This window comes from Myotis daubentonii, chromosome 4 (genome assembly GCF_963259705.1).
Source record: "Myotis daubentonii chromosome 4, mMyoDau2.1, whole genome shotgun sequence".
NCBI lineage: Eukaryota > Metazoa > Chordata > Mammalia > Chiroptera > Vespertilionidae > Myotis > Myotis daubentonii.
The window spans coordinates 37438266-37450786 of NC_081843.1; the positions used below are offsets into that span (position 1 = coordinate 37438266).

At 40.8% G+C, this 12521-nt stretch overlaps 1 protein-coding gene across 4 annotated transcripts in view; it reads right to left on the bottom strand.

Moving 5' to 3' along the window:
• The window catches only part of SLC27A6 (solute carrier family 27 member 6), a 48541-nt gene that overhangs the window by 14473 nt on the left and 21547 nt on the right, over positions 1 to 12521 (bottom strand). For 3 of the 4 annotated variants that reach the window (XM_059693717.1, XM_059693716.1, XM_059693713.1), the window contains exon 5: positions 3951 to 4145. The exons of the other annotated variant lie outside the window; for it this stretch is intronic. In XM_059693717.1, the coding sequence (XP_059549700.1) occupies positions 3951 to 4145 (195 nt within the window). The remainder of the gene's footprint in view (positions 1 to 3950; positions 4146 to 12521) is intronic. 4 annotated transcript variants of the gene reach the window in all.

Sequence of the window (12521 nt, forward strand, 5' to 3'; positions counted from 1 at the left end):
TCCTGTGGCCATGAACCCGCCTCCCAAGCTCCAGGGTCAGTTCTCGGAGCCCAGTGGCAGCGCTGCATGGCTTGTGGGCGCCGGAGGAAGCAGCAGGAAGCGAAGAGGAGGAGCCTGGGGTGAGGGGGCGATGATTGCAGCCTGGGTTCCTGCCTGTAGGCCCCGGGTTCGCAGGGGGAGCAGCCACTCGTCCTGGTCAGCCAAGCGCACCTCCCACTGTGGTAGTGCACCGACCACCAGGGAACAGTTCCTGCATTGAGCGTCTGCCCCCTGGTGGTCAGTGCACATCATTAACGACTGGTCGGCTGGTCGTTCTGCCGTTTGGTTGCTAGGCTTTTATTATATAGGATATGAATATTATTGTTTGTGTGACCCCTTAATCCCATTCATCTTGCTCCTTAACAATGTTTACAGTCCTGTTTATTTTTTAAGCCCTTTAATGTGGTGTTAATCTCTGTAATAGTTTCATTTTTTTCTTTATTGATTTTTTTTTAGCTGAGCATGCCTATTTTCCAACTTCTTTTGTTAATTTATGTTTTCCTTGCAATTTCCTCTTCTTTAAGCTCTTATTTTTAAGGAGAATATTAATGCAATTTTTGAACCTATGGAAAATTGTTTTTCTAAAATTTTCCTGGCCATTTTGTTTCATATAAATTTTGGGAGAGTTTATCCTAGGTCTGTAAAATATTCTGTTGGTATTTTAATGGGGATTGCATTGAATCTATAGATTGCTTTGGGTAGTATGGCCATTTTAATGATGTTGATTTTACTAATCCAAGAACACGGTATATTCTTCCACTTGTTTATATCTCTTTTTTTCAATGTCTTGTAGGTTTCTGTGTACATATCTTTTACCTCCTTAATTAAGTTTATTCCTATGTATCTTAACTTTTTTGTTGCAATGGTAAATGGGATTTTTTTTTTAGTTTCTCTTTCTGTGAGTTCATTTTTGGTTCCGGCCATTTTGGAGGACTTATTATTTTGATGTCCATGTTTTTTTCAGCTGCCTTTTAATTTAGATTCATTCCCCACCTTTTCAAGTTTTATTTCCTCTAGGGATTTCATGTTTGTTCCTTCCCCAGGGGTAGAAAAGAAGGCAGTCCATAACTTTTACTTGGTTGTTTTGTTTTTTTTTCTTAAATGAGTTGTCACCAAATTTTTTATATTGTTTGCTTTGGGAGCATATATGGGACACATATCCCTTCAGTCTTATGCATTTAAATAGTAGGTATAGCACACAAGAAGGGCATTTGGGTCATAGGTGTTGCTGCTTTCTTTTTCCTTCACTTATAAAATCCTATCTCCGTTGAGAGGCTTATTCCTCTCTGAGAGACACTTATCAAATCTCTCCACACAATTATGAAAGAGTTACTGGTCCAATTTTTTCTGATTGCCTGCTATGTAACAAAACAATATATGAATGAAGTGATAAAAGACAGAACTCATATGATATTAAGTACCTTTTTTTTCATTTCCAAACTGGAAAAAACCCAACATGAATGGAAAAACAGAAATTTTCTAAATAAATTGGAGACCATCATGCCTTCCTGCATTATTGACATTATTAGAGGCCCAGTGCATGAATTCATGCACATTGAAAGGAAATTAATTAGAAGAAATATTTTAGAGGCCCGGGAGGGACCATGCGAAGTTGGCTCCAGAGTATGTCCAGCCCTTCTAGCCCAGTCCCAATTGGCCGGACCCCAGCAGCAAGCTAACCTACTGGTCAAAACTCATGGTCTGCTCCCTCATGGTCAGTGTGCATCACAGTGACTGGTCGAGTGGTCGACCAATCGGTGGAACACTTAGCATATTAGGCTTTTACATATATAGATTATAGTCTGACAGGGAATTTTTGAGATATCAGAAAATTAAAATTAAGTCAAGCCAGTAATAAAATACAAGTATTCTTCATTGTACTCTATGAGATAATTACTTTGGAATGACTCAGCTTTACTAAAGGAGCTTTTAATATAAATACCAATTTTTAATGGAATCAGTTCAATGAATTGAGAAAATTAATTGTAAGGACTGTAAAACTCAGTTAATATCAGCACTTACTTTCCCCAAATTACTTTTATTCAGAATGCGAATGCACTTCTGGCAGGACAACAAGACCCTTAAGATCCCAAAGAATGCATTAACCTTCTTTAGGTTCCAAACATTAGGACAATTTATATTAGCTTTGAGTCTATTTTTTTTTTTTTTAACTGAAAAGATCTTTCAGTTATTTTGTATTAGTTTCAGTTGACAGCACATTTTTATCTCTTTTGACACTAAATGTTTTACTATTTTTTAAATTTATTATTTTTATTATTTCCTTCCTTTTAATTCCCTGAGTTTGTTTTTTAAAATTAACACTATAGAAATGGATATTTATCTCATGAATTTTCAGCTGTTCTTATCGGAGTCTACCCATTTTGAAATGTAACATTTTCATTATGATTCAGCTCAATTTTTTTCTAATTTCTGATATTTCGTTAAGTCATGAAAATGTAGAGATGCTTTATTTCCAAATACATAGGAAATGATCTAGCTGACATCTAAAAAATGTATTTTTACCTTTATTAAACTGTTGTCAGAGACCATAATCCATATAAATTAAATCTTTTGAAATTTGCTGGAATTCCCTAAGTGGAACAATAATCTTTGTGAATTTTCATAAGTGCTAGAAAAAAATGGATACTCTGCAGTTTTTAGATGTAGTGTCCTATATATGCCCATTAGTTCAAGTAGCTCGTTCATTGTATTATTCAAATATTCTATATAGTTGACATTTTTTGTTTGTTCTATAAAATACTGAAAAGCTACAAATACAATATCCTACCATGATTCTGAATTTATTTTCCCTTGAGGTTATATAAATTTTGAGACTATTTTCAATTTTATTCTTTAAAAAATATTGTTGCCGAAACCGGTTTGGCTCAGTGGATAAAGCATCGGCTTGTGGACTGAAAGGTCCCAGGTTCGATTCCGGTCAAGGGCATGTACCTGGGTTGCGGGCACATCCCCAGTAGGGGGTGTGCAGGAGGCAGCTGATTGATGTTTCACTCTCATTGATGTTTCTAACTCTCTATCTCTCTCCCTTCCTCTCTGTAAAAAATCAATGAAATATGTTTTAAAAAAATATTGTTGAGTACAAATTCTATTTTGACAATTATTTCCTCCAAGTCAGTTGAAGATATCTGTTTACTATCTTTTGTGTTCCATAGTTGCTATTGAGAAATCAGCTATAAGTCTTTTACTCTGAAGAAGGTGATTTTTTGGCCGCTTTTAACATTTTAGTGGTATCTTGATAAAGTTTTAAAATAAACCATATATTAGAAGCCTATACATACGTTTTGACTGATATAAAAATGAAAGGCAAATAGAAATAGTGGATTGAAAATACTCAAAGGCCCTAACCGGTTTGGCTCAATGGATAGAGCGTTGGCCTGCGGACTCAAGGGTCCCGGGTTCGATTCTGGTCAAGGGCATGTACCTTGGTTGTGGGCAAATCCCCAGTAGGGAGTGTGCAGGGGGCGGCTGATCGATGTTTCTCTCTCATCGATGTTTCTAGCTCTCTATCCCTCTCCCTTCCTCTCTGTGAAAGATCAATAAAATATATATTTAAAAAAAAGAAAGAAAGAAAATACTCAAAGAAAATGGAGTCAAATTAGTATATATCAGGATCTATGCTTACTATTTATATTGACATCATTAAATCTGAAAACTGAACAAAAGAATTAGGTATCATTATCCTCATATGGGAGGGAAAACATGGAAGGTTGAGGTTTTCGTAATCTCTAGCACTATAGTTCGCCTCAAGGCTACTATTTTTATTTATAGAAGTTCTCAACTTAAAAAAAAACACCACCTGATAATACTTACCATCATGTATAAGCACAAAGCTAGAAGAGAGTTCACCAGGTCTCAAAATATTTCTTTTGTAAAGAAAATATGGTACTTACTTTGTAAAAGAAATTTGTTCTCCCAACCGCTCCAATTTTCCCAGTGTGATTCATAAAACAAATGTTTCCTTCAGTAGCTCCATAAAGCTCACACATCTTGATATTTCCAAATCTGTCTAAAAATTCTCTCCATACATCACTCCGTACACCATTTCCAACTGCCAAACGCACCTTATGATCCTTTTCTCCTTCTCTCTGTTAGAAGAAAATATTTTCCTTGTAATTTATTAATTGTAGTTCCCCAATTCTTTCTTTCATTACTATTACTCAAATGGTAAATACCTAGAAGATGCGTATGTGCAATAATGAAAGGAAAGTAAAAAAAAAAAAATCATGTAAATCTGTTGCAGAATCACATCCAAAAGCTAATGAAACTATCCTGGCCCAGAGTAATACAGCATTATTTCCCCACACGTGGGAAAAGCTCTTTCTAAACTCCTGCTTATTGAAATATTTTGGTAAAGATCAGGTAAGGAAGAAAGCATATTTCAGGGGGAAAAAGCATTACTTCAAAAAATTATAAAATATACTTGAGTTTCTATTCTCAGCTCTATCATTTATTGTCTACTAGTATATACCTTTGAACAAGAGGTTGTATACTATTCTGATTCTCAGTTTATTTATTTGCAAAAACTGATAATACCTGTTAATCTCACCTATATACTGCAGAATACAGTTAAGCCCCATGCCTAGCATATAGTGAGGTCATCTAACCACTGTAATATTTGGTTTGCAAGTATATGATTACTACTTATAACTATTATATTTTTGAATGTGCAATATTCTTATATTTTTACTTCTAAATCATATGTTAGAATTTAAATAACTATTATTTTATTCTACATTCAATAAGCATTATATTAATATGGATTATACCGTAATCAAAAATCATAACCTCACACACGTGTTAGACTGACTACTTTAAAAAAGACAAGAAATAAGTGTTGGAGAGGAATTGGAGAAAAGGGAAACCTGTGCACTGCTGGTGGGATTTCATAGTGGATTGCAACCACTGGAAAACAGTGTGGAGTTTCCTCAAAAAATTACAAACAGAACTACCAAATGATCCAGCAATTCTACTTCTTGGTATTCATCTGAGATAACGAGAACACTTATTTGAAAGGACATATACACCCTTATGTTCCTTGCAGAGGCAAAAATATTGATGGCAGGAGGCTATGTATATCTTGAGAGAACTACTCAATAAACTAATTTGATAAAATAAAAATGAAATAAGAGACAGCTAAGACTGTGGATATATTGGAAATAACAATCTGACTCGCTGTTGCAGGCGTAGGCCCCACACCAATGGAATTTAAGTTAAATATTTTGCAGATAGAGAAAAAAAACTCACTCCGTGCAGCAGCTCCTTCCAAAACAGAGGATTCTTTTCTATCACTAACTAGAACTCTGAGGAGTCTGCCCTGTCCCCACCTATGGGCATGTCAGGTATTGCCTGCCTGGCAGGAACTAGCTCTTGGACTTTCCATTGCATTTTCCTATATAAAACACTAGTGTTGCAAATCTTAGGATTCGTTCTGCCTGAACAGAGAACTCTTTAATGTGGAATAACTGTTGGATGCTTTTCAGGTCGGAGGTGAGTTTTAGCAAGCAATATTATTGATAAAATGTGTTGGCACACTCTGGAAACCAATAAAAAGGTGATTTATAAACCCAGTTCCATAGACTTTAACCTGTGTGGGCTTTAGCTACACAAGCTTACTAAATAAGAATAACCATTCATCCACAATGATGTAATTGGTATAGAAAATCCAATTATCAGAACTAAGATAAGGCTTTTGTCAAGAAATATAAAATTCATTTATTTAACTCTCAAGTTATTTTTATTCTACTCTCCTCTCCTTTAAAAGAAAATCCAGAAGATCATGCTTTAAGGGGTGTGAGAAAAGATTAACTGATTTATTATTTAGTGCTGTGGGAAAAAGAGAATTTATATCTCATCATCTAAAATAGAACCGAGTCTTCATAACACCCATCTATAATTTTAAAAATCCCCTTCTCTGTTCATCAATTCCCTTGAGCCTTCTTTAGAACAAATTCCCATTCCCTTTAATTCTCCCTGAACCCTGAGGTTACTACCTAAATATCACTGGCCATCACTGGGGATGGGATGAGGAGAGCATGCATGCATAAAAACGAGTACAATTAAGTGAATGAATGGATATATAACACCTGCATATACACACACACAATGGAAAGAAACAGTGTGGCAGAGACCGAGGGACAGAGACAAAGAGATGGAGAGAGTCAGAGAGAGTGCATGAGAGACAGAGACAACCTGAAAGCAGGAAAGACAGAATGAAAGTGAAAGAAAGTGAAAAAGACCCAAAGAGAAAGAAAGCAAGAGAGACACAAAGAGCAAGAGGGGAGACAGAGAGTCACAGAGAATACAAACAAAACAAAGAGTGAACAGAGATAGTACAGAGACACACAGACACAGAGTGAAGTGTGCACAGAGACCCACGGCCAAAGAGAAACAGAGATGCAGAGACACTCACATGCATACAGGGGTGCAAAGTGAGGCACATGCACAGAGACACACACGCTGAGAATGAGATACACAGACAAAGACACATTCACACAGAGAGATATTCTCTCTCTCTTACACACACACACACACACACACACACACACACACACAGACACACACACACAGACACACACACACAGACACACACACACACACACAACAAAACACATACACCCCAAACAAATCTACCCAAACAGAGAAAGATATTGGAAGAGAGAGCCACACCCAAATACGTTGACACAGTTGCACAAGTACTGAGACACACAGAAAGAGATACATGCAAACAGAAAGACATACAAACAGAAATCGAGGTAGAGAGAGAGACCAAGAAAGAGAACAAATACAGAAATCCAGAGTCAGGATGTGCCCAACAGGAATAAGAAACATGTCTGCAGCCCGCTGAGGAAAAGCAATGGGAGTGAGTATGTTTGAGCTCCATGTCCAGGAGCTCAGGCATTACCTCATTTTAATCACCACGATACCCTGTACAATAAGCATATCCCCATTTTGCACATTGAGCTAATGAAGTTCAGGTCCAAGATCACATACTAAGCAGAGAGAATTTGAATACATTAAAATGTAAGCACTATGTGGGCAGGGACTGTTGCCTGTTCTATCCTCTGCTGTATCAATTGCCTAGGCCCTAGGACCATGCCTGGTGCATAAGAGATGTTCACAATCCATATGTAAAAGTAAGAAAGAAAGGTAGGGAAGGCAGGTTCAAGAAAGGAAGGGAGGTAGGAAGGGAGGAAGTGGGGGCAGGAAGAAAGGAAGGAAAGAAAAGAAGGGAAGTAAGGAGATAACCAGCTTTAAAAAACCCTTAAAACCCATGCTCTATTTTTTCAAGCATTTCTCCATGATTTCAGTAATAGGAAGTAATCAAAATATGAGTTTCTAATTTAGTAGTTAGTGTTTAAATGTTGACACACTCCCACACATGTATAGAGTAAGCCATTTTATGATATACTAGAGGCCTGGTGCACGGATTTGTGCACAGGTGGGGTCCCTCGGCCTGGCCTGCACCCTCTCGCAATCTGGGACCCCTCAGGGGATGTTGGAGAGCTGGTTTCGGCCTGATCCCCACAGGCCAGGGGCCGGTAGGGACTGTGGGAGGGCTCCAAAGCATGTCCAGCCCGTCTAGCCCAGTCCCGATCGGCCGGACCCTAGCAGCAAGCTAACCTACAGTTTGGAGAGTCTGCCCCTGGTGGTCAGTGTGAGCCATAGCAACTGGTCGAATGGTCAAACTGTTGGAGGGACAATTAGCATATTAAGCATATATATATATATATATATATATATATATATATATATATATATATATATATATGAGGCCCGGTGCATGAAATTTGTGCATGGGGAGGGGGGGGGTTCCCTTCAGCCCAGCCTGCACCCTCTCCAATTTGGGACCCCTCGGGGGGTGGGGATCGGGCCTAAACTGGCAGTTGGACATCCCTCTTACAATCGGGGACCACTGGCTCCTAACTGCTCACCCCTACTGGCCCCCCTGCCAGCCTGATCACCCCAAGAGCCTCTGCCTACTGGCCTGGTTGCCCCCAACTTCCCCCCTCACTGGCCTAGTCGCCCCTCACTGCCCTCCTCTGCCAGCCTGGTTGCCCTTAACTGCACCCCCTTGCCGACTTGGTCGCCTCCAACTGCCCCTCCCCACCCGCCGGCCTGGTCTCCCCTCACTGCCCCCCCCCACCCGCCAGCCTGGTCGCTCCCAACTGCCCCCCCCTGCTGGCCTGGTCATCCCCAACTGTCCCCACTGCTGGCCTGGTCGCCCCTCACTAACCCCCCTGCCGGCCTGGTCACCCCACGCAGCCTGCTGCTCAGTTTTTTGGTCGCCCCTCACTAACCCCCCTGCTGGCCTGGTCACCCCACACTAACACCCCTGCCGGCCTGGTCACCCCACACAGCCTGGTGCTTGGTCATTTGGTTGTCCCTCACTAACCCCCCTGCCGGCCTGGTCGCCCCACGCAGCCTGTTAGGTCGTACATTCAGTTGCGATGGCCCCTGGCTCTTTATATATACAGATAGATAGAAAGTACTAATTTTACTTCAGCCATTTAAAATCCCATTTACTAGTAGAATTTAAAAGAGAATTTGCTGAACAGGTTAGGGGCTTTAATATTGCCCCCAAATTTTGGATTTCAGCAGACCAGTTTTCTTCTGGCTTTCAATGTCTGCCATGCATCAAATTGATGTGACAGTACCAGTAAAAGAGTCATACTGATTTGAGCTAAGGCTCTTGTTTCTTCAAAGCTTTCTTTGGGACCTGCTGACCGGCTATATGTGATGCAGTGATTGACCTATAGTTACCTCCTACTGAGTCACAGATTTATTTATTCAGTGGCTGGAGATAGCAGGCCTCTAACAATGCCCTCCTAGAAACAAAGTCTCTTTCTTCCAGAATATGTGCCTAATCCTACTCAGAGAACTATAATACACCAAACTGAATGGCCTCTTTATATGCCATGAGAAGTTGAAACTCGGGAAGTTCTGTTTAAATACAGGTAATTTTGTATCAACTTTGATTTCTCAGTAAATAAAGATTGTACTGTTTATTAACAGATGGAAAGACAGAAAAGAAACATAAATTCATAGTGAAAACAAGGGGCAAATTGTTTCTGCCTTCAACCCTGGAAAACTAGCTGCTTAATGCCCCAAACAAAAGTATGTTCTAATTCCTAAAGGATCATCTAAAATATATAACAACATGCGTTAGGGGTTATAACTCTTCCATCTTGATTTAATTTAATGTAAGACCTCTTTTTCTTAAAACTCACTGATAACTACATACGTACACCAACATACCCCATAACAGTAACTATACATTCCAACAGTTTGCTTCCTTCACAGACACTAATATATATCGAAAACATATTAATAGCAAGCCAAGTAGTTATTACAGAATAGGTGAAAAATAACATTAAATACAAATAGAATATCAGAGAATCCTGGGCACCCCGGCCCATCTACCAAGCTCCCCCCCGCCCCCCGCCCCCATACAAAATAGCAGAATTTCTTATACTGAAGCAGGAAAGGCATGGTAGTGGGAGAGGGTAGGGCCTCTTCTCAGAGGGGATGGGAGCCCAGGACCTAAAATGAGAAGCCTGCCAGGCTAAGCCAGTGCGGGCTCCGCTGTCCCCTGAAAGTCTTTGTCATGCTGACTCTACAGCCTGGGTCTGGGCAGGCCATGGTTTCAGAGATGACAGCCATCAGTTCACAAATCATTTTAAGGCATAAATAATAGTTTGAAAAGACCTCTATGATCTCAAGTGTTACAGCAAAAAGCAAGCACATTGTGGGCTTAGTTCATGCTCACTTTCTAGCTATAATAGTAATGGTATTGCCGTTTACAGACCACGTATTCTCAACAGGTGCTTTCTCTCCTGGCAGCCCTGGGGAGAACTGAAAGTGGAAGGAAACAATGCTTCAGACCAGAGACATTTCAAAGTTGCCTTAGAAAGAAAGAGCAGCTCTTAGAGTCTGCAAGACTTGCCTCTAATCTGAATGGCTGTGCTGACTCACCAGAAAACAAACACTGTAGACTTCAAGGGAGCTTGCTCTTCCCTAGAAACCCAGGAAGAGGGTCACCTGGGCCGCAACCCCGATTCATTAATGAAATGTTCTGGAAAGTGCAGGTGCCCATTAGCTGTGAGCTGGATGCAGCAATGGCCTGACTCCCTCCATGCGATGATGCAACTCTGATTTATCTAAACCCCTCTTCGCTTCTGTCCTCCCCAGGAACTCCGACTTTCTGATTATAACTGACTTCCCTTGCAGGCCTAGGACTAGGGAAAGACTGGGTTGGTCCTGAGCACATGAGTCTCCCAGCAACTGGGCTTGTTATATTACTTGATTTCTAAAACATAATTCTACGAATTTTCACTGAGCACCTACTATATGTCAGACACCACTGTCGGTACTGAGGATACATAGAGGAAAAAACATGAACTCTCTGCTCTCCTGAAACTCATAGTGTGTGGGGGTAATGTAGGGGTAATGTGCAATGGGCTAATAACTTATATGAAGAAAAATAAAGCCGTGAAAGAAGACAAGGACACAAACATTGTAACAAAGAGTCTGACTCCATTCTTGATGTTTGACTACTGAGGACTTTCAAGCCACACCAATCGGTCCCCTTTCCTCTTCTGCCCACATCTGGCAAGCTGGTGAGAAAGCCCAGTGCTCCTCCCTTTGGTGCCACAAAGCACACAGCAGTTCTGTATGTGCAGGACTCCTCGCCGCAGCGCTGCCTGCTTCTCACAATGAAAGCTGAACCAGTCTCTTCCAAGTCATTTGGACATGCTTGGGGTCCCACCCTGCCTTCCTCAGAAAGCCCGTTATGTGAGCAATAAGCCTGTTCATATTCTCCTGGTGGAATCAACAGAACAAATTTAGGGTTTGGGGTCCATCTGAGTTGGTAAGGTGGCCATACCAGACATCAATAAGGGTTGTGGCCAGAGAAGGCACTTGGCTAGGAGGGTTAGAGGGTGAGCCACACAGAAACCTGGGGGAATATTCAATGGGATGAAACTGACAGTCCTGGTGCATTGAAGGAAAAGCAAGGAGGTCTGTGAGGCTGCAGCAGCGTGAACAAGGAGTAGAGTGTGTGTGGGGTAAAGGATGGGAGTGGGGAGGTCCCAGCAGGGGAGCAGATTACTTAGAGCCTATGGCCCATGCTAAGGGAATTTGTATTTTCTTTCAAGTAAACCATCTGAGGGACCTGGGTAGTGAAGTAACATAATCTGACTTACATTTTAATAGAATCATATCAACTACTATTCCAAACGTGGAATAAGGAAGAGGCTATTGCTGACATTTGAGGAAGGTTTTTACAATTTGCTTTTATCTTTCCTCAAATGCTCTGATGGAAGTAAAATCCAAATTCCTCTCTATGATCCACCGAGCCCTACAAGATCTGGTCCATGGATGGGCCAGCCACTCTTCTTCTCTTCGAACATTCAGGCTGTGTCCTCTGTGGGCCTCTTAGCTTTCAGTTCATTCTGTTAGGACTGCAATCCCCCAGCTTTTACGGCTGGATCCTACTCATCCTATCAGTTCCTCATCTCATAAGTGACCATTCAGTGAAGTCTTCCCTGACCATTCCATCTAATTAGCAATGTCCCACTCCCACCACTCATCATTCTCTAGCATCTCAACCTGTTAATTTCTCCATACTTGTCATTGTCTGTAATGACTTCTCTGCATGTCTTTGCTGATTTATTTTCTCTCTCCCCAAACTAGAGTGTCAGTTCCATGAGAAAGGGGTTTTTTTTTGCCTTGTGTGCCCCCTGCCCCTGCATACCCAAATCAACAATATTACTTGAATGACATGAGTGACATATATGACTCTATCCCTAGGTATATCCCTAGGTATGGTTAACTATCGCCTACCTTAAGAATTTTTTAAATAAGATATACTCTATAGCAGTAGCTCCCCAGACTACTGATGTCTAGAGTTCTAACATCTTCCTCACCTATCATATTAAATGCAGCGTTAATCTTAAAAAATATATAAAATTAGATCCAATCAGAAATTGTATGGTGTTGCTTCAGAAACATAGAAAACTTGGGAGATTGGAAGGTTGGAAAGAATTCACCCGGCCAGTATAGCTCAGTGGTTGAGCATTGATCTATGAACCAGGAAGTCACAGTTCAATTCCTGGTGTGGGGCATGCAGGAGGCAGCCGATCAATGATTCTCTCTCATCATTAATCTATCTATCTATCTATCTATCTATCTATCTATCTATCTATCTATCTATCTCCCTTCCCCTTGCTCTCTGAAATCAATAAGAATGTCTGTGTGCGTATCTATATCTATGAAAGCCTAAGCGACTGGCCGACCGGCTGACTGACCAACCATCCACTAGCTATGATGCGCACTGACCACCTGGGGGCAGACACTCAATGCAGGAGCGGAAAACACAGGCATGGAAACATGGAACAGAATGATGAATCTCAGGGGGAAGGGGGAGTGTGGGAAGAGATTAACCAATGATCTTATATGCATAC